At 40.2% G+C, this 21,324-nt stretch overlaps 2 protein-coding genes across 2 annotated transcripts; one reads left to right on the plus strand and one right to left on the minus strand.

Moving 5' to 3' along the window:
* Positions 1-1,970: 1,970 nt before the first annotated feature.
* Positions 1,971-21,201, plus strand: LOC134672581 (serine/threonine-protein kinase mTor-like). Its single transcript, XM_063530524.1, has 13 exons — positions 1,971-2,456; positions 3,660-4,427; positions 4,689-7,264; positions 7,344-7,510; positions 7,823-8,108; positions 8,195-9,936; positions 10,176-10,335; positions 13,886-14,101; positions 14,913-15,098; positions 15,950-16,135; positions 16,812-16,949; positions 18,025-18,201; positions 18,999-21,201. Exons 1-13 carry the CDS (start codon positions 2,234-2,236, stop codon positions 19,431-19,433), a joined length of 7,260 nt encoding a protein of 2,419 aa, XP_063386594.1. The 5' UTR covers positions 1,971-2,233; the 3' UTR covers positions 19,434-21,201.
* On the minus strand, positions 11,097-12,925 carry LOC134672743 (uncharacterized). The gene is made up of 2 exons (XM_063530687.1): positions 12,773-12,925; positions 11,097-12,564 (listed from the first exon to the last, which is right to left on the minus strand). The coding sequence occupies exons 1-2, from the start codon at positions 12,773-12,775 to the stop codon at positions 11,389-11,391; spliced, it is 1,179 nt and encodes a 392-aa protein (XP_063386757.1). The 5' UTR covers positions 12,776-12,925; the 3' UTR covers positions 11,097-11,388.
* Positions 21,202-21,324: the final 123 nt, after the last annotated feature.

The following is a 21,324-nucleotide window of genomic DNA, read 5'->3' on the forward strand; positions in this document are numbered from 1 at the left end:
TAATACAACATAAAGTTCCTGAGGAGTGCGGTTCTGATATTGAGGTGCATTACAATTATTATAAGGATAAATGAAGGAAATAAATATTCATTTACAGCAGCCTAAACTATTGAAATTGTCAGATTTACCCTGATTTCGTGGACTATCTGAAGTATGGTATTATTCAAATCCAATTCGTTGTTTGTGGTTGGTGGATGGATGACAAGTAGAAAGTATTGAAAATACACGCGTCATTCTTGCTTTGTTTGATTGCACTTCTACAACTATTTCAACAGATGGCACTGTAAACAAAATATTTATCTATAAATACTTTTTTATATTTTTATTTATGTTTCATAGATTTTAGTCACCTTTCTTCATTCTTTCTTAATACTCTTAAATATTTTTTAAATGTCGTTATTGGTAAGTTTGCGTCAGTGTCAGTCAACGCAAGTGTTATCTTCATGTTATCTTTATCTGTGCCAAGCAGTGTTGCCAACTTGGCATAATTGATGCCAGATCTGGCATATTTTGACTTGCTTTGGCACCAAAATTTTCCATTTAGCATCTGGTATATTTTTAGCATAATTTAGCCTAACCCAAGTTTGCACCAACTTGGCAGCAACAATATGCGCCATCGCCTTATGTGGTTCATATTTTCATATGAATTTTGACTTTTGTGGACGGATGGACGCAAAGAATATAATACTCACTAGGAGAAGAACGGTAACTCCATACAAAAAAATGTCCCCAACCGTTTATACGTTTATTTTACTGGCGCCCTCGATGTGTACCAATGGAACTAAAGTTAACAACCGGTTTAGCCTGGCGGGTATTGGTATTATAGGTATACAGTAATTATGTTGATAAACATATTTGTTATCTTCATATCACGAAATATATGAAAGATGCAAATATTACCCCTTGTTTGTGGTATTATCTATTGATTTAAATAAAAGGCATATTTATTTTTATAACATTGTATTATGTTTTACATATAGAAATATACACTGAAAATTAAACCCTGACAACTTAATAAAAATATACATTAATAAAGCGCATTCACAAAGTTTTCAGTATTATACAAATAACATTAGACGTGCCTACCTATTACACTTTACACACAAATACACTACACTTTACACACGGCATTTTACACAGATTTCTAACTTGTATTCATACATTTCTTCACGGTTAATTAATACGCTTTCCAGATGCGTTATGACTCGGTTCCTTCTGAACCCACTAAAGCTGTATAAATTTCACTCTGGCTGCTTCAACAGCCGTTGCTCCGCATTTAGCACATTATCTATGTGCATTGCTGTAATCTATGTAGGTACAGACTTACAGTCTTAAGTGGTTGTACCGCTACGTTGTATTTATTATTTAAAGATTTAATAAATAAAATGTTCGTTATGAACTTTAACCACAGCAGTTGGACAGAGTCATTGACAAATATATTTTTTTATTATGGTGGGTAGACGTACCTACCCTCCATATATTTTATGAACATTGATATAGACAGTTGGAAGCGAATATTCGTTATAAAACTTAATCGCGTGTAATTAAGTTTTAAGCGTTTTAAGTCCCGTTTTATGATTAATTATGTATAAAATTCGTGATAATTTAAATCAGAGTTGGGAGCAATGTTGCTGTAGAAAAATGTTTTTATTTTTATTACTCGCAACTTTTTCTCGGAGGCCAACGCACACATAGAAGCTTCAGGCGCACACATGCGCAATTATTTGGGGACATAACTTTCTTAGGAAGTGAACAGGCCTTGGATGGACGTCGACGGACTATATAAAGTTGGTCAAGCAGATCTTGTCAGTAGAAAAAGGCGGCAAATTTGAAAAATGTATGTGTTTTAAGTATCTAATTTCAAGTTGACATTTAAGCATTTTTTTTAGCATATTTCTAAAAACTTTGGCATAATCTAGACATTAGTCAAGCATTTTTTCAAAATCCGAGTTGGCAGCACTGGTGCCAAGTGTCATTATGTTTATGTCAGGGAGGCCGCATGTTTTGCTGTATATTTTTGTTTACATTTTAAACAAATTTTCCTTATAAGGCAAAGAGTGCTAGTATTATAAGATATACGGTTTAGTAGTGTTTATATTGCCAAATAAATAAATAATGGCTAAGCGATAGAGCTTTGGAAAACTATCTTCTGAGTAGTCAGTTTGTTATTATGTGAATAATCACTAATCAGTATTTGGATGTAATTAGGAGGATAGCCCGTTAATTAATAGAAATGACGGGATTCACTGTGTCTGAGCTCGTGGCGGGGCTGAAGTCCCGGCACTCGGAGACGAGACATAAAGCTATTCGCGAGCTGTTACACTTCGCGAAGACAGACTTGCGGGAGCTGTCGCCGGAGACGCTGGGGCAGGTGCTGGACGACTTCAACCAGCAGATTCATACCCTCACGTCCAGCTACGATAATAATGAGAAGAAAGCTGGAATACTCACCATTGGTATGTGTAGTATAGGTTATATTTTAATTGGATCAATCAATGGGTTCTATGTACAAACTGTTTCATAAACTTAAAGAGTGTTTTGTAGTGATGTACCGACTATTGATTTGGCCGACTAGCCGACTAGCCGACTAATCGGCGCCCGAATGGCCGATTAGTCGGCCGACTAGTCGGCTAGTCGGCCGACTAGTCGGCTAGTCGGCCAGATCATTAGTTTCGTATAAGTTCAGGTGAAAAACAATAGTTTTGCTCTTTTGGTTGCGCTATTCATATATTAGCTTGGCTAAAAGGTGTTCTCTACAGGTTCAAAGACCTATCACAAAAATCCTCGTTCAATTTCTGTCTTTCTTTTATTTTGCGATCCTGAGCAGACCGTCAGTAGGTACAACTTGTAGGAGGTATTTCCAAGGCTCTATTTCTCGTACGTAGTCGCCAGTTAAGAACTTATCCCCTGTGGTCAGCGTCTTTACGAGCAACGTGCCCTGTTTATAAGTCTCTAAATTTTGCAAACATTAATAGTTCCCCATAGTTCCACCATTAAAAAAAAAACAAAAACAGAATTATAATAAAATCCTTTATGTATACAACTTGGCCATGAAATTACACGAGAATCAGTTGAGATCGACCTGTAGAGGAAAACACCAGCCCACCACCATACGATAACGATCAAACGGTTAATTAAGTGATCAAAAGTTTTCACACCCTGAATAGGTAGTTTGGTAAAATAGACATAAAACATATGGTAAATATTGAGTGATGGTTCCTTTTTTTCTGTTTTTCATTCACTAATAAAGTGCCGACTAATCGGCCATTTTTGCCGACTAGTCGCCGACTAATCGCCGACTACAAATGTGGCCGGATAGTCGGCTTTCCCGACTAGTCGGCGACTAGTCGGTACATCCCTAGTGTTTTGTGTTCATTTAAGTCTGTACGGTACAAAAATGCACCGCATTTGGTACAATTTTTCGATCTGGCATACTATCTAATAGCTTTGTAACAATTGTATAAACTGAAGTTATTTAGGTCAATATCTAATGGTTATGAGAAGTCAATATGTATTAATGTAAGCATGTAAAATATAAATTCAAGCTTAATTAGAGCTGAAACCTTTAATAACTAACTGTATTGGATGTTCCTTCAGTTTGTATAATATAAATCAATGAATTATCCTCCAAACATTTAAAATTAATATGTTGTTTGCAGTATGTTTAATTGGAGGAGATACGGAAACAACAAAAAGCAGGACCATTCGCTACACCCAATATTTAAGGAATGTCTTCCCTTCCGCCGACATTGGCATTGTTGAGCTTGCAGCCAAAGCAATGGGGCGATTAGCTGCCACATTGGGTGTAAAGAGAGGAGAGTATGTTGAGCAGGAGATGAAGAGATGCTATGAATGGCTTTCAGAAGAAAGGAATGAGGGGAAAAGGCTATCTGCAGTCCTTATACTGAAGGAACTGGCTATAGCTATGCCATCATGGTTCTACCAGCAAATTACTAAATTCTTCAACCATATCATGATAGCCTTGAGAGATCCAAAAGATCAGATACGAGAAGCAGCAGCCAAAGCACTGAGAGCAGCTTTGGTGGTCACCGCTCAGAGGGAACTGCCCGAGCAGATAAATAAAGTTCAGTGGTATTCTGAATGTTATGAAGAAGCTATGACATCTTTTACTGACCAGCCAATAAGAGAGAAAGGTCTAAACAGGGATGACCATGTGCATGGTGCATTATTGATACTGAATGAACTCCTGAGATGTTCCAACTCTGCCTGGGAAAAGCAGTACACAGCCCTGATGCAGAAATTGGATGCTGAGCAGGACACATCCGATGAGATAATGTCTCTGGGCACTAAGATACAGACTTCATGGAATCCCCAACATTTTTCAGAGGAGAAAAATCAAACTGTCATCTATGAGTCTAATATTTGTAAACAACTTATTACTGAAAAATATGAAAAGATTTGCTCAGGTAACTGTTTATGTAATTTTATTAGTTTTATTTTGTTTTTAACTGGCTAAATTAACTTTGCCTTAATTATTAGGACATTATACTTCAACTATAAATGCCCAATAGTTAAGTGGTAAGCACTATATTCAAAATAATCAAGATATAAAATTCTTAGGCAGGGTGATGCAGATGTTACAAAATTCTGGACCTCAACTTCATAGATTTTATCATTTATTATATTCATTTTATCAGTGTTTAATGTTACTCTTATTACTGTTACAGATGTTATGGCTCAGCAAATATCTAGAGCTCACAATGTCCATCAAATGCTGTTGCTAATGATACCTCGATTGGCTGCATTTAACAGAGAAGTGTTTTCCAAAAGACATCTTAAATCCACCATCAACCACCTGATTACGTTTTTAAGAGGCAGAGAAAAGGAAAGGGCTATGGCCTTTACTACTTTAGGCCTCATTTGTGTAGCAGTTGAGACAGATATCCAGACATACCTAGGTAGGATTATTGAGATTATTAAACTAACTTTACCGCTGAAAGAGACTCCTAAGAAGAGAGTAGGGTCTGACACCCCCTTGTTTAACTGTGTGACCCTATTAGGCTTTGCTATGAAAGAAAATGTGGCCAATGAAGTAAGAGAGCTGTTAGATCCCATGTGTGCCACAGGATTGAGTGCTCAGCTGACAACTTGCTTTAAAGAGCTAAGTCAAAATGTACCCTCATTGAAAAAAGATATTACTGAAAAACTTTTGAACATGTTATCTTTAATATTGAGGAAAAAACCTTACGCTCCAAATAGTTCAGAGCAGCAGATCGTACATTTATTATCTTCAGCATTGCTGGTTGAGCCCCATGACGCTAACAAACTTGTGTTAGCGTTGCGCACGTTAGGCGCATTCGATTTCGAATGGAACAATACATTGATGAGTTTCATAAGAAGATGCACAGATCATTATCTACTAAGTGAGCAACACGACATCAGGATGGAATCTGTAAAGACGGCCGCGAAACTTCTTATCAAGGCCATAGAGCGATGTTCGGTCACAAACTCGAGAACTCTCCATATGCTTATTGATGAGTCTTTAGGAAAACTTCTGGCTCTAGGTCGCTCAGATTTTGACCATGAAGTCCGATACAGAGTACTGGAAATATTTACAAATCCCGCGTTTGATAAGTATTTGGCTGTAGAAGAACACCTAAGTTGTCTCTTTGTGGCTATCAATGACTCCAATGTCGAGGTGAGCGAACTCGCGCTGTGCGTGATTGGGAGACTCAGCAACATAAATCCGAGTTACACAACGCCCACGCTTCGTCAACTGTTTGTTCAGATATTAATGGAACTACAATATTCAGAATCTGCAAGAAACAAGGAACAGTCATTGAGAATGGTCAACAATATAATATCGCATGCACCACGTATTACGAGACAGTTCGTTGACACCATATTGAAAGTGCTCGTACCTAAGCTTAGAGAAAAAGAGAGCAATCCTACAATGATTTCGTCTATTCTTAAAGCCATTGGAGATTTAGCGGAAGTGTACGGCGGTGGGCACGCCTTACACCAGTGGCTGCCGGAACTCATCTCTATTCAGCTTGAATTGCTATCAGATCCCAATCAACCGGAGAAGAGGAGTATCGCTCTGTGGTCATTTGGCCAAGTCATCAGTGCTACCGGCCACGTGGTCACACCTTACATGGAATACCCTCAACTCATGGACATGCTCTTAAGCTTTTTGAAATCGGAACAGCAGAGCAGGGACAGGCGCGAAACTATTCGAGTCCTAGGTCTTCTGGGCGCCTTAGATCCATATAAGCATAAGGTTAATCAGGGTTTGATAGATTTTCAAACAGTTTCCACTTTGATACCCGCCATCGATGAGTCGGCGACTGCTGATAACTTTGACATGAACACGAATGAGATGTTGGTAAATATGTCGCCGATAGTGCTAGACGAGTTCTATCCGGCCGTTGTGTTGACATCCCTCATGCGAATCCTGAGGGACCCTTTACTGGCCCAGCACCACACAAGCGCTGTACACTCAGTAACCTTCATATTCCAGTCGCTTGGCATTAAATGTGTTCCATATATATCCCGCGTCACGCCGAGCCTCTTATACGTCATACGCACAACAGAGAGCGCAAACTTCCGTGAATTCCTCTTCACCCAGTTGGCGCAACTGATAACAGTCGTTAAAATACACATTCGGAACTACTTGGAAGAGATTTTCGATATCATCAAAGAGTATTGGACTCCAGACACTCCTCTGCAACCGACGCTGATAATGCTCGTCGAACACATAACAGTCGCCATCGGAACAGAGTTCAAAGTTTACTTGCGAAAAATATTGCCAAACATTCTGCGTATCCTCAGATACGACAGGAGCAAAGACAAGTTTTTGACTGAAAAACTACTTTTAACCATACAAAAATTCGAGAATAATCTAGATGATGTACTTCTGTCGATAGTACCAGCAATTACTGCTTTGTTTGATGGCAGGAACATTCCGCAATCTATTTCGAAGCTAGCAATGGAGACAATTGAGCATCTATCGATGTACTTGTACTTCAAGCCTTATTCTGCGACAATAATTCAAGCATTAGCTCGCGTTTTGGACACCAACCCGCCGTTGAGACAAACGGCTATGAACACACTGTGCGCGCTCATCATTCAGCTCGGCCGGGAGTATGTCGACTATATACCTTCGATGGAAAGGCTCATGATAAAGCACAAAATCCAATGTCCACAGTACATCGTGTTGATTACGCGATTGCAAGTGGTATCTACTCTGGCCTGCGATGATGATTACATGGATGAGACTCGTATGCGGCTTCGGAAGAAAGACGTGAGTTTTAGCTTTTTATTGGTTTAATTTATGTACAAACGTTTTACTGTTTAATACAACGTTGCTACATCTTCTGTAGGTGGTAGCTACGAACGAGATGCAAACGATGCAAAAGCTATCAATAAACTTGTACGAGCTGCGGAAAAGTTGGGCAGTCAGCAGCCTCATCACTAAGGAGGACTGGATGGAGTGGCTGCGGGACCTGAGCGTCACCTTCCTTAACGAGTCCAACAGTCCCGCCATCAGGTAACATCAGCATTCATATATTTGGGCTCACATTTATTTTTCCGCCCTTTTTATATGGCTTATCCTCCCAATCGGTTGATCGGTTGGTGACAGGATAACTGAAAAATCACCCAGGGTAATAACATTCCATGCCATATATGCATATACTCGTATATGCTTTTTAGCGATGAGACCGCATGTTTTTTACCTCTGCTGGTATTTCTGTTTTCTTTTGTATTTTCTTATTTCCATCTACCTACTTTTTAAAGGAAATCATATTTCGTAATTTTGTAATTTTATATCTATAATGTTTACTATTGTATGTCATTTTAGGGCTTGCTCCACCCTCGCCCAAAACTACCCTCAACTCGCGTACGACCTGTTCAACGCGGCGTTCGTCTCGTGCTGGACAGAGCTGGGCGAGCAGTCCCGACGCTCGCTGTCCAACGCGCTGGAGAGCGCGCTGGCCGTGCCGGACGCGCCTGATGTGGCGCTCGCTGTGCTCACGTTGGCCGAGTTTATGGAGCATTGCAAGAAGGGAGAACTTCCGATATCGATTAGATTGTTAGGAGATACGGCGATCAATTGCAAAGCTTACGCGAAAGCGTTATATTACAAGGTAAGTTAGACAGCCTGTAGAAATAATGTGACTCTACATATGACATTTTTAATTTTAGTGTCAATAATCAAACATAACATTAACAGGAAGAAGAGTATCGCAACAATCCGTCTACTCAAGTGGTTGAAGCTCTCATACACATCAACAACAAGTTACAACAGAAAGAAGCGGCCAACGGTTTGCTAGAAAAAGTTATCATGCAAAAGAAGGATGGCGACTGCTCTCTAAACGTACACGTCCGCTGGTACGAGAAGCTTCACAACTGGGACCAGGCTTTGGACCTTTATAATAAGAAGTTAGAAGTCGAACCACAGGATGACGAATCGAAACTAGGCCTTATGAGGTGTTTGGAAGCGATGGGAGAGTGGCGTAAACTATACAATATCACATCTGACCAATGGGACACCTTGTCTGATGAAGTCAGAAAGAAATCAGCTAAAATTGCAGCGGCTGCTTCTTGGGGCCTTCAAGAATGGGATGCCTTAAAGAAGAATGTTGATTGTATACCGGAGGACACTCAAGAAGGCGCTTTCTACAGAGCTATATTAGCAATCCATGAGAGCCAATGGCCCGAGTCTAGGCATTACATCGACTTGGCCAGGAGTCTTCTTGATACGGAGCTGACGGCGGTAGTTACCGAAAGCTATCAGAGGGCTTATGGGGCGCTAGTCAACGCGCAGCTGCTGACAGAACTCGAAGAAGTCGTCACCTACAAACTGGTAGAAGAACGGAGAAGCACTATCCGTAAAACATGGTGGTCGCGCCTGCAAGGCGGCCAGAGACTGGTTGAAGACTGGAGGAAATTGCTGCAGATAAGAAGTCTTGTTCTAAGTCCGCGCGAAGATTTCCAAACCTGGCTAAAGTTTGCATCTCTATGCCGGAAAACAGGAGCTTTAAGTCAGGCTCATAAAATTGTCCTGTCTATAATAGGAAGCGATCCGATCAACAACCCAGATGTTCTACTCCACATGCAGGATCCTAGGATAGTTCTAGCTTACAGCAAGAATCTTTGGGAAGCCGGCAATAAGAGATACGCCTACGATATTCTACAGAGGTTTGTTGATAATTCTGAACCCGACAATGAAGAGCAATGTCGTCTGCTCGCGCGCTGCCATCTCAAACTTGGGTCTTGGTGCGAATCCCTTCAAGAGATCAACGAGCTATCTATCCCAGAGATTCTTAGGAACTATTCCGCTGCTACTATTCTAGCCCCTGAATGGTATAAAGGCTGCCACGCCTGGGCATGTATGAACTTTGAGACCGTCCTGTTTTACAAACAACAAGATAATATGTCCGAAAGCAGCGTAGCAGGAGGTTCCAGCGAGAAGAAAGTATCCAGAGCAGATTTCATAAATACACACACGATACCCGCTATCGAAGGGTTCTTTAAGTCAATCAGCATATCCAACGGGAGCTCTCTTCAAGACACTTTAAGACTGTTAACCTTGTGGTTCGACCACGGACACAACCCTACAGTTTACGACGCGCTATTCGAAGGCATACGGCAGATCGACATAAACATATGGCTTCAAGTTATACCACAGTTGATCGCCAGGATAGATTCGCCAAGAAGTTTGGTGGCAAAGCTAGTCCATATTCTGCTGATAGATATAAGTAAGCTGCATCCCCAAGCGTTGGTGTATCCGTTGACAGTAGCGACCAAGTCTTCGTTCGTGACGCGCAAGAACGCGGCACATTACATTTTGAAGACGATGTGCGTGCACTCGCAGAACCTAGTGAATGAGGCCGCCATCATATCGGAGGAGCTGATCAAGGTGGCGATACTGTGGCACGACCAAGTGTTTATTGCGTTGGATGAAGCGTCAAGGTGCGTATGCTTTTATGATTTACATAAGTACTTAATAAGGTTTTATGGGTTATGTTAGTACATAATGATTTGTTATTGTCTACATAATGCCGTTTGCCTCTGCGCGGATAATAATGTACCAGTCGCCGAGCGGCCTGCTCACCTTTTAACGAAGCGTTATTAGAGCGATTTAAATTCGGGTTAAGATTTTATAAAAAGCGCTGTTATTGCCATGAAATAAAACCTTTTTTCGTCTGCAGGCTATATTTCAGCGAGAAGGACTACAAAGGCATGGCGCGCACACTAGAGCGTATGCACGCCATGCTAGCACGACCCCCGCAATCCCTGAAGGAGGTCTCGTTCCTGCAGATGTACGGGCGCGACCTGGACGCGGCGCAGCGGTGGGGCGAGATGTACAAGGTACTTTGTTGTAGGCTATGCAGTCGGAAGTTGCTAATTTCGGCACGGTGTTCAAAATGACAGTAAATGCCTCTTTTTCCACAATACCTGTATGTTTAGTGCAGTTTGCCCACCACGCCCTGATGCTACTTCTGCTGTTGTACTGTTAATTTTCATGTAAAAACGCTGAACCGATTTATGTATGGAGATAGTTTGAGTCTCGGGAAAGGAAATTGACAGTTTTTATTTTATTTTATCACGCAAAAAAATCAGTGGAAAGGGGGTGGAATTTACTATGGAAGTGGGACATGGACTACTAATTCTGCGCTGACGAAGTCTTATTGTTAGTAAGGAGCTAGCATATTTGCAAGCTAGTAAGTAATAAGCATGTCAAAGTTTCTGTGGCTGCGGATTGAACGCGTCAAGAGATCGATTCGCGCGAACCACTCCATCATAATCTATAGACTTGAATAAATCTGTTTTGGATGAAAGTGCCCGTCATAAAAAGTTATATTTAAAGCTTTTACATTGTCGCCAACGTTATCATCAGTAATGACATTACTGGTGATGAATAACAATGATGAAAGACAATGAAGTTAATATTAAACAAGACTTGTCATTAGTCATTAAAAGCAGTTAATGTTGTTAGTAGGTAGGTTATCAGCAGCAGAGTAAATGTAAAGGCAAAGGCATAGTTATTCATTTATTAGGAAAGTACATATTAGAGGAGATAATTTTCTGTCTGAAGTTACATTATTAAATTCATATTAAAATAAGAGGTATTGAAAATTAAAATCGGAGAGAGTGGAGAAAGTTGGAGGATGCCTTTGCCAAGGGCAAGCAGACAAAGAATACAAAAAATGGGAGATAATAGACATAATGTGCAACTCTGTTCTTTGTTCTGTAAATAAAGGCTATTTTATTTTTATTTATTGAAAATTAAGATTTTTACCTTAACATACTAACAAAAATAAAAAAAGCATCTACTCTATGCATGATGCCAAGTACCTATGTAACTAAAATTACTTTTCAGTCTCAAGGTTTCCTTATTAAAAAAAACAATATTTCATGTAATTACTCATTTTTTGTCGGTGTTGCCTGTAAATTTACTAATCCACAAGCTATTATTAGGATGTGATCCATATACCCTATATGCTTGGAGCAGACTTCAGACAACATTTCAAACCTTCTCAAACGCTTCATCATCTTCTTAAGATGTACTCTTAAAAATTCGATAGCTTTTGCTTGGGCAACCTGTTCTTGTGCAGGTTCGGTGCTCGAGTTAATGCCAGGATGGTTTGGACGAAGGAGCTTCACACCTTTTGTCATCAAATAACTTTCAACACCTACGAAACTATTTTTCTGCCATTCTGCCATAACTACAGCATTAAGGGGCAAAATGTTTGTAAAATTGCTCCTCTCCAAAATATCTTTGTCAGACATCCCACCTCCATAACCTTTGGAGACAAAAGCCACAAACCCATTGGGTGTACATCCAATCAAATATTTCATTGTGCTACCATATTTTTCTTCTGACCAGGTTTGTGCTTGGTGCAGTGGGTCTGGCGATGTTTTAATTTCTATCTCAAGGCTTTTTAATATGCAATGCACATTGGGATATCTTACTTTAAACTCATGTGTCAGTTGTGCTTGTATTTGATCCGGTGCAGGTAGATAGATCAGGTTTTGGAAGAAGTTTGCAAGACATTCTATGCCTTTTAGAAACATGTTGGTTATTTCAGATGAAGGTATCTCAAACTGGTCACTGATTTTTCTCAAGGATCCATTTTGCTTTATCTTAGAAAGTGTTATAATGAGAGTGAGTTCTGATACTATATTTTGGTTTTGCTCACAAATATATTTGAGGACCCACTGGAATTGCTTAGGAATGCCTAAATGAGCTTTTGGACTATTATAAATCACGTCCACAACGAATTGCCGTAGCTGTAAATTGTTCTCAGTGAGACTGTTTGCAGATTCCAACAGTGATGTCTGGGATGTAGCACCGCATAAAGATGGTTTTTCAGACGTGTCAGTTTCCGTTGATTGTGTTGTCATTCGTTTTAGGCTATTGTAGTTTGTACTTTTATCTGCAGTTGGTACATTGCATGGAGCTGATTGAACAGTTTGAACACCCACAGAACAAGATTCAACTTTTGGAGTTGTGGAATCACATTTCCTCTTGGGTGCTGATGGAACATTTTCCTTGCTTACAAGTAGTTTCTCTAAGTCTGAAGGCTCCTTAGTGTCCTGCAAAGTAATTGTGATTGATTGTTATAAAAAGAATATGAAACTGCGCAGCTGTTTTAATCTCTTTATTACATTAGTCTGAATGCAATAGCTGGATATCCATCAAACAATTCAAAGTTGGACCATGCTAGCATTCAGTGGATAGGTCTAGATTTATTTATTGCAAAATATAATGAGTAAGTATTTAAAAGTATTTTAAACTGCTTACCATTATGATTGCAAATTTCCAAGGCCAAGGTCGTTAATCAGTCTAGAAAGGAATCAATCCAAAGACGAGGCATAAATAATTGGATAGGAAGTATTTAATTAAACAATTATTTAGAAAACGTACAAGCAAACAATCGTTTTGCAGTCGTTTCAATTATTTGGCAATGACAATTTTGACATCACAGCGGCGGAGCGGCCGTTACGCGGGAAATGACAGAACATCTTTGTGTTACCAGGAACGAAATTAAATATGTTATTTTAAGCCTGTTCCACACTTATTGCGTTATCTAATCTAATACCTTTAAACGAGCAATTCTTGTTTATTTATTTTCTAGCTTTTGCCCGCGACTTCGTCTGCGTGGAATTAGTGACAACAGCTAAAGTAGGTATAGCGCCTGGGTAATGCTAATAGCAATCATTCAATTTGCGCATTGCTTACTTCAATTATTAGGCAATTAAGTAACTTTGAATTCCACCCCCTTTGCACTCTCTTTAGGGATGATTTCGACATAAAATCTATCCTATGTCCTTCCCCGGGACTCAAACTATCTCTATACCAAATTACAACTAAATCGGTTCAGCGGCTTAAGCGTGAAGAGGTAACAGACACACTTTCGCCTTTATAATAAATTAGTGTGGATAGTATGGATATCTTTTATGTTATGTGTGTTAAACACAAGGCGCACATATAGTTTGGCAAATCATTTACGCCAATAGAAAAGCGGCAAATTTGAAAAATACAAAATTTTGTCTGAATGTCTGCATGTGGTCCATACAAAATTTGAATTTCGTGCCTTTTTCTATCGACAAATTGGGTGTATTTCAGTTAATCTGGTGTAGTTTGTATGTAATGCTCAAGCACGTACTTAGTGGTTATATTCTCTTTGGCCTAAACAATTTTAAATTAATAAAAACATCGATACACAATGAAATAGTTCACCATTGTAGCACTTCTACTAGTAGTACTACTATTATCATTATCTTTTTATACCACGTCGGTGGCAAACAAGCACACGGCTCGCCTGATGGTAAGCAGGCACCGTAGCCTATGGGCGCCTGCAACTCGGGCATTACATGCGCGTTGCCGACCCTGATCGCCGATCTTTTCCTGCAGGAATCCAACGACGACCGCCACCTCAACGAGGCCTGGGACCTGTACTACCACGTGTTCCGCCGCATCACGGCGCAGTTCCGCTCCCTCGCCTCGCTCGAGCTGCAATACGTCAGTCGGAAACTGCACTCCTGCCGGGACTTCGAGCTGGCCGTGCCCGGATCGTACGTGCCCAATGAGAAGATTATCAGGATCTCGCATATACATAGTCATTTGCAAGTAAGTTATTTATTTATTCAAACTTTATTGCACAAAATACAAAATGTACAAATGGCGGACTTAATATCTAAAGGTCAGCTCTGCCAGTCAACGATAGAGCTAAACAAAGATGTAATAAAAATGGTGCAAGAAGAAAACTAAGAGAGTTTAATTAGAAATTAAATAAAAATAGAATTTAGTTATCTGTGATTTTGACTTAAATTGTTTTGTGTTGGGCGGTACTAAAACAAATGAATTCGTGTTTCAAGATTTTAAACGTCCTTTTTGGTAGAGTTACCACTTTCAGATTGTAGTTAATACTCTGGGGTCCCAATTTAGTTATTAAGTGAGTCGCTTAACTTCAAACTCGGATAAATCCAATTATCAGATTTAGGGGCATTCCACGAGACTGTCGCTTACATTACGCTTTTGCCTGGTATGGCAGCTACCTCAATAAAATACGTGAATCTCGAGAATATACTGCCAATTTGTTAGCCAAGTCATGAAATATTACCTGACCCAATATCGCTTACTCAGCATTTCCAGAAGTATTAGAAGAATTGCGTTATGTAAGCGACAGTCTCGTGGAATGCCCCTTTAGCGATTTTGGTATTAAGAAAATGGATTCAACCGAGTTTGAATTTAAGCGACCAGAGTATTGACCAGGGGTCGATTGCATAACAAACTACAACTAATATTACAAGCGGAACTCCTAATTTAATAAGTGAAATTAGAAAAGGAGTTCCGCTTGTAATATTAGTTGTAGTATGTTATGCAATCGGCCCCAGGTGATTGCTGTTACAAGATCACTGATTTAAACCTTGTTACCCAGGTAATAAAGTCGAAGCAGCGCCCCCGCCGCCTCACCATCCAAGGGTCCGACGGCAAGCAATACATGTTCCTACTGAAGGGCCACGAGGACCTGCGGCAGGACGAGCGCGTGATGCAGCTGTTCGGGCTCGTCAACGCTTTGCTGCAAGCAGATACCAACACGTACCGACACGACCTCGCCATACAGGTACCATTTGCTACAGAGTAATGTCACCTTGGTCAGGCGTGACTCACTCCGCGATTTCGTCGCTTTGCTACAGGTAGCTAAAAGTACATCCGTTGGGCCCCAATTTTGGGGTTTGCCATAAGCCGCGCGTGGCGCTGTCGCCACCTAGCGGCCACATCTGTGCTGATCGTAACAGACGCGTTTTGTTAGGGAGTGAGTCTTCTGTACCTAGTACTATTATTTATTCTGTGCCTTGGTTTAACTATAAACCCTGTCACCGTGTGACATAGATTAGACCAAGAAAAGTCTGCAGCGATTTTAATAGCTCACGCAGTGCAGGTGTATTTTAAAAGTCAAACTTCTATAAAATTATGACTTATGACGTATAGTATAAATAACACTTGCATTTCGTGGGCTATCTTTTGATATCTTTTCACACTGCAGACTTTTCTTGGTCTAATTCTAGCTGTTTTCTAAGCCGCACTTATGTGTACTTAGGGCATACTGAAAATTCCTGGACTGGCCACTCAGAAAAAATAAGTCGTCTCACATATCAGAATCCAGAAACTTTCAGTATGGCCCACGTATCGTGCAGGAGTATTATGGCTTTATTATCTACGTGACAAAATATCCGTCACTTTTTAACACTGCGCGATTGAAAGTGACGGACACCGTTTTATGACGCTGTCACGTCAACAAGAACGACCATCATCATCATCATGTAAGGGACATCAATTATACCTAGACCAATTGAAACGACTGGAAATCAAGAGTTGTTTTAGCTGCGACTAGCTTGCACTGTGGTCGAAATAGGAACGTAAACGATTTGTGACAATCATCAAATCATCAGTATTATATTTTTTTTTGTGCAGAGATACGCCGTGATACCGTTGTCACCCAACTCCGGGCTGATCGGTTGGGTGCCGCAGTGCGACACGCTGTACAACCTCATCATCGACTACCGGGACAAGAAGAACGTCAAGATGGGCCTCAACACCGAGCAGCAGATCATGCTGAGGATGGCCTCCGACTTCCCCAAGCTCATGCTGATGCAGAAGGTGATTTATTTTGGTACCTGGGTTATAACCGTGAAAATCGAAGTATTCAAATTGTGGGCATCTTTCACTGTCAGTCTAATTACGCCGTAATTGGAGTAAAGGAGAAAGATCCCCGCAATTTGCGAATTGCGGTTTTTGCGGTAAGCCCCCTGTGACCCTGCATAAAATTCAGCGGTCTTAGCAAAAAGTATAGTAAGTATATTAGAGCCTTAGCCAAGATGACAATGAATCACTTACCGACAAAACATCAATTTATTCGAATTGGATTACAGCTTCAGTTGACACTACATTTCTATAATGAGATTGATAGATAGAAATACATACACCTTTATTAATAATTAAATAAATATACATTGAAAAATGTAGGGTAGAGAAGGAATTTCAATCGATGTGTGGAAGGGCGGCACCGTCGTCGAACCCAAGCGACCGACAGACTTAAAGTGCTGGTGTGTGCCTCGGATGCACAAGCTGTAGGCGCGTATAACGGCTGTACTGATCTATCCGGCAATTGATAGATAGATCGTTTTCATAAGGCTGTTATTATGGAAACGATGGAATTTTCAATTTTGTAGTTCAGGATTAGATTGTCTTTGAAGCCTTGTTTCTCTTTATTGTAAACCTACTTTACCTTATATTCGTAAAGCTGTATTTATTGTCTATTTGAATCTTATTCTAGGTGGAAGTGTTCGAGCACACGCTGTCCCAAACGCCGGGCAACGACCTGGCGCGCCTGCTGTGGCTGAAGAGCCCCTCCGCCGAGGCGTGGTTCGAGCGCCGCACCAACTACACGCGCTCGCTCGCCGTCATGAGCATGGTCAGTACAAACACTACAACGTTCACTGATCATACGTAAGCCTTATTGAAAAGGCATAAAGCTCAAGTGTAATAATGGTTAGCGATGTCTCTATTTGCAGTGGCGGATTTACAGTCTTTTTAATTGCCACCCTAGGCCCCAGGCCCCTTTCTCAGCACCCATCGTATTGAGTTATGTCTTGTTATCGTCAGCGAATTTTTTGTCACAATTGCCGGTCCTAATATCTTGCCGCCCTAGGTCCGGGGGTAATGGGCCTTAGGCAAATCCGCCACTGTCTATTCCGAATAGTTCTATGTCCTAGCCACGAGAAACCGCTTAGAGCAAAGTTGAGGCGACCGACGATATGGAAATAAGGGATTTGTGATTGCATCCGCTAAAGTTGATGATGATGATGATGCTTTGGGGTCATCCATTAATTACGTCACACAAATTTCTAGGTTTTTTGACCCCTCCCCCCCTCCTTGTCACACTTGGTCACATTTGGCAAACCCCTCCCCCCTAGTGTGACGTCACATTTTTCTACGAAATCGCCAAATCGAATTAAGTACCTAAGTATTATTAATATTTTATCAAAATATTTTTGACGATATAAATATTAGTATAACCCAAAACTGCTTAGGAAAGAATATTAAACGATTATCGTTTTAAAAACTTGTTATTTAAATGTACAGCGAATAAAATAATTTAAATAGATTTTCGGTTACTGATGAAGTTAAAGTGACGTCACAAAGTTTGTGTCTCCCCCCTCCCCCATGTCACAATATGTCACATTTTCTGGACCCCCTCCCTCCCCCTAAACGTGTGATGTAATTAATGGATGACCCCTTTCCTGTTATCTCTAGATAGGGCTCGCAGAAGAATCCTCCATTTGTCACGATCTTGAGCGGCTTCCTCCAGCTCTTTCCAGCCGAGTCCAGTTGAGCCAGCTTCTTTCTCAACTGATCGCCTCCATGTTGTACAAGGCTCCGCTATGATCCGCTAAAGTTAAACGCCTATATCCTGAAGTTTGAAGAATGCGAAAGGTGTGCGACTTTAGCCAATGATTTGTTTGTTACTAATATTATTTTGTTCTCAGGTGGGCTACATCCTCGGGCTCGGCGACAGACACCCTTCCAACATCATGCTGCACCGAGTCACGGGCAAAGTTCTGCACATAGATTTTGGCGACTGCTTCGAGGTCACGCAGACCAGAGACAAGTTCCCGGAGAAGATCCCCTTCCGGCTCACGAGGATGCTTATCAATGCCATGGAGGTAAGAAAGTACCATGCGGAAATTTATGGAATAAAATATATGTAACACTGATTTAAACTTTCACGATTATTAAACATTATTATTAAATTGCACAACGGGACTTACTCGCGTATTTAAGTACCGATTAAGTCCCGTTGTGCAATTTAATAATAAGGAATAAAATATAGTTTGTCAAAGGTCGCATTTCAATCATAGACAGAGAGAATCATACTATCTTTGCCTTACACTACTAGTACTAGTGTACCCACCCAAAAGAAAAGAATGAGTATAGTTTTCCTGGTTCTTACTGACTGACAAATTGGTTTGACCAACTATAATTGATTCAATGCCCAGAGCAAAATCTACAAAGCAGGTTTCGTCCAAAATGCACAGAGAAACTTAGTCCAATATTTTGTAAAAGTAAAATTCTGACATACATATGTCGTTGTGTGCCTGTGAAGCACGTTGGTACTTATGATCGGTTTCACTGCACAATTTTGCTTTATGTTTTGTGTGATTTACATGCAGAAACACAATAGAGATATTGACTGACAGGCCAAACCAGCCTCTTTTCCAGGAACGATGCTCTGGCCAAAATACCATCTATTCAACCCTTTGAACGACACGCCTATTAATTAAATACATAGTTACCTATGTATAAGGCGCAATCGTAAACCTTATTGAATACACTGTATACGTAACCGTGCGCGTCAGTTGACATCTTTGCCGGTCAAAGACTAGTTTATTCAGATTTATTAAATTTAATAGAAATAGTGTTTGTAATTCAGACATGTCTCAGGAACATTTGTCTTACCCAGGTAACCGGCATCGAAGGCACCTACCGGTTCACCTGCGAGGCCGTGATGCACGTGCTGCACAAGCACCGCGACAGCGTGATGGCCGTGCTCGAGGCCTTCGTCTACGACCCCCTCCTCAACTGGCGGCTCGTCGACAACGACCGACACTCCCTCACCGAATCTACCTTCTCGTCCGACATTGACTCCTCTCTCTCCCTCCCGAGCAGATCGAGAAACCATCTACACTACGAATCTGTGGAAATACCACCAGAAGCTAACCTCAACAAGCGCGCGCTATCTATACTCAACAGGATCAGAGACAAATTGACAGGTCGGGACTTCCCACATATAGAGGCGGTGGTGAGCGTTCCAAAACAGGTAGATCTACTTATTAAATTAGCCACGAATAATGAAAATCTATGCCAGTGCTATTTAGGCTGGTGTCCCTTCTGGTAGTTTTAAAATTTGTTAATACTGGTTATTCTGAGAGCATACCATTATTTTGAATAAATATAAAAAAGCAGTTTTCGACGAGGTAATTAAAAAAAATCTGTTAACTCATTTTCACATTATGGAAGTTATTTACTTTACTAGAGAAGGATTCACTGTAAGTGCCTGGTTGTTTCTTTACTTCGCTAATGTGAGTATCATTTATCAGATTTAATTATTAAGATTACTAATTTAATGTTATGTATTCTTCAGTAGCTTTAATTTCGTCATAAATGTTATACTTGTTTATTATATGTATATTCAACCCCAGTTACTGCCGTGTTAAGTAAGACTGATAACATATTATTTTATTTAAATCAGTAACTATTAAAACCCATAATTGCATATACAATGGTAGGAATAGTTTATTCAATTGTCTATCTTTATATCTGGCAAAACAGTCAATTCTTCAAGCGATATGTTATATTAATAAGCCAGCTATAACTTTCTCATACAACTAAAGTATTGTATTGAAATATGCTGATAAATATTAAAAGAAAATGAGGCATGACTGCATCGATTGCAATGATAACGTTTATACGAGCTTGCATTAATTATACTATTACAACTTCAATCGGAATGAGATTTGTATCCATTAACTTTACTCCACATCGAGAGATTTATTATACTTGCTCAAGCAAATCTTGTCAGTAGAAAAAGGCGCCAATTTCATCGTGAAATACCGTTGGGCAGATAGTGGAGGCAGATCTCCGTGAGCTTGGCGTCGGCGAAAGCTGGCGGGATACCGTTCTGGACCGATCAAAGTGGCGTGCTCTTGTGTTGGAGGCCAAGACTCATTTTGGGTCACCGCGCCAACCAAATAAGTAAGTTTTCTACTGACAAGATTTGCTTGACCAAGGAGGCACATCTATCGACACCCCATAACTTAAAATCAAGTCAAGCTGTTACTGCCAAAGATATACTTCTATTGATTTGAATAAAAACATTACTTTTCCTTTTACACCAGTCCAGTAAATATGATTACAGAAATAGAACCGTGTCGGTATTGCTATGATTGCAGTATTTTATGATCACTTTGACTTTTCCTTCCATTGTACTGGTAATGGCTTATTGTGAGACTTGATGGATCGGTCTTTTATTTCAACGACAGTGTTATGTTTTCATTGACTCATCGCTGGGGATTCCCCCAGGTCAGGAAAAAGCGTTATGGAAATTGTAATTTATTACTGGCTACACTGATATAAGGGCTCTGTAGAGTTTAAGTTAGGCAATTATCACACTAATGCAGTTTGTAATTGTATATGCGGCACCACTGTGATAATCGCCTTCTACATTGTAATTTTTTTTTATTTTAACTTTTAGCGTGTTATGGGCATGTGATGCGGAGGGATGAAAGTCATGTGACGAGAAAGGTATTACAAATGAATGTGGAGGGAAGTACTTACGAGGAAAAGGTGATTGGACTGTGTGAGAGATGATATGAAACGAACGCAAGTGAATGATGAGATGACGGGCGATATAGAGAGGAATGGAAGAGAAAGACATGCTGCGCCGATCCCAAAGTGAATGGGACAAGGGCAAGAGAATGGTGACATTGTCATTATATCTACAGCTTGTGCTAGGCCTTGATGTGGTGATTATGGTTGGTGTCCTAAAATTATTGGGTACCTAGTCGAAAAGGAAGGAAAGCTTTGTACAGTACACATAAATTTATTATTAGGTATGTATAAGATTTATTTAATGTACAAAATTGTAATACTAATATGACAAAGTCTTTTATCTTTTATTTTAATGTTTAAATTGTTATTGAATACAATCAGCTGTACAGAGATCCGCCGCATGTACATAAAAGTTTGTATACATGTTTGGTTAGATATCTGTAGTTGACTTTACTCAA

The sequence above is a fragment of the Cydia fagiglandana genome, chromosome 17 (assembly GCF_963556715.1).
Source record: "Cydia fagiglandana chromosome 17, ilCydFagi1.1, whole genome shotgun sequence".
In the NCBI taxonomy this organism is placed as follows: domain Eukaryota; kingdom Metazoa; phylum Arthropoda; class Insecta; order Lepidoptera; family Tortricidae; genus Cydia; species Cydia fagiglandana.

Excerpts from the sequence above, each read along its gene's own strand:
- LOC134672581 (XM_063530524.1), top strand. The coding sequence starts at position 2,234 with ATGACGGGATTCACTGTGTCTGAGCTCGTGGCGGGGCTGAAGTCCCGG. Across the intron at positions 7,511-7,822 it reads TCCAACAGTCCCGCCATCAG|GGCTTGCTCCACCCTCGCCC; the intron begins GTAACATCAGCA and ends ATGTCATTTTAG. Across the intron at positions 9,937-10,175 it reads GCGTTGGATGAAGCGTCAAG|GCTATATTTCAGCGAGAAGG; the intron begins GTGCGTATGCTT and ends TTTCGTCTGCAG.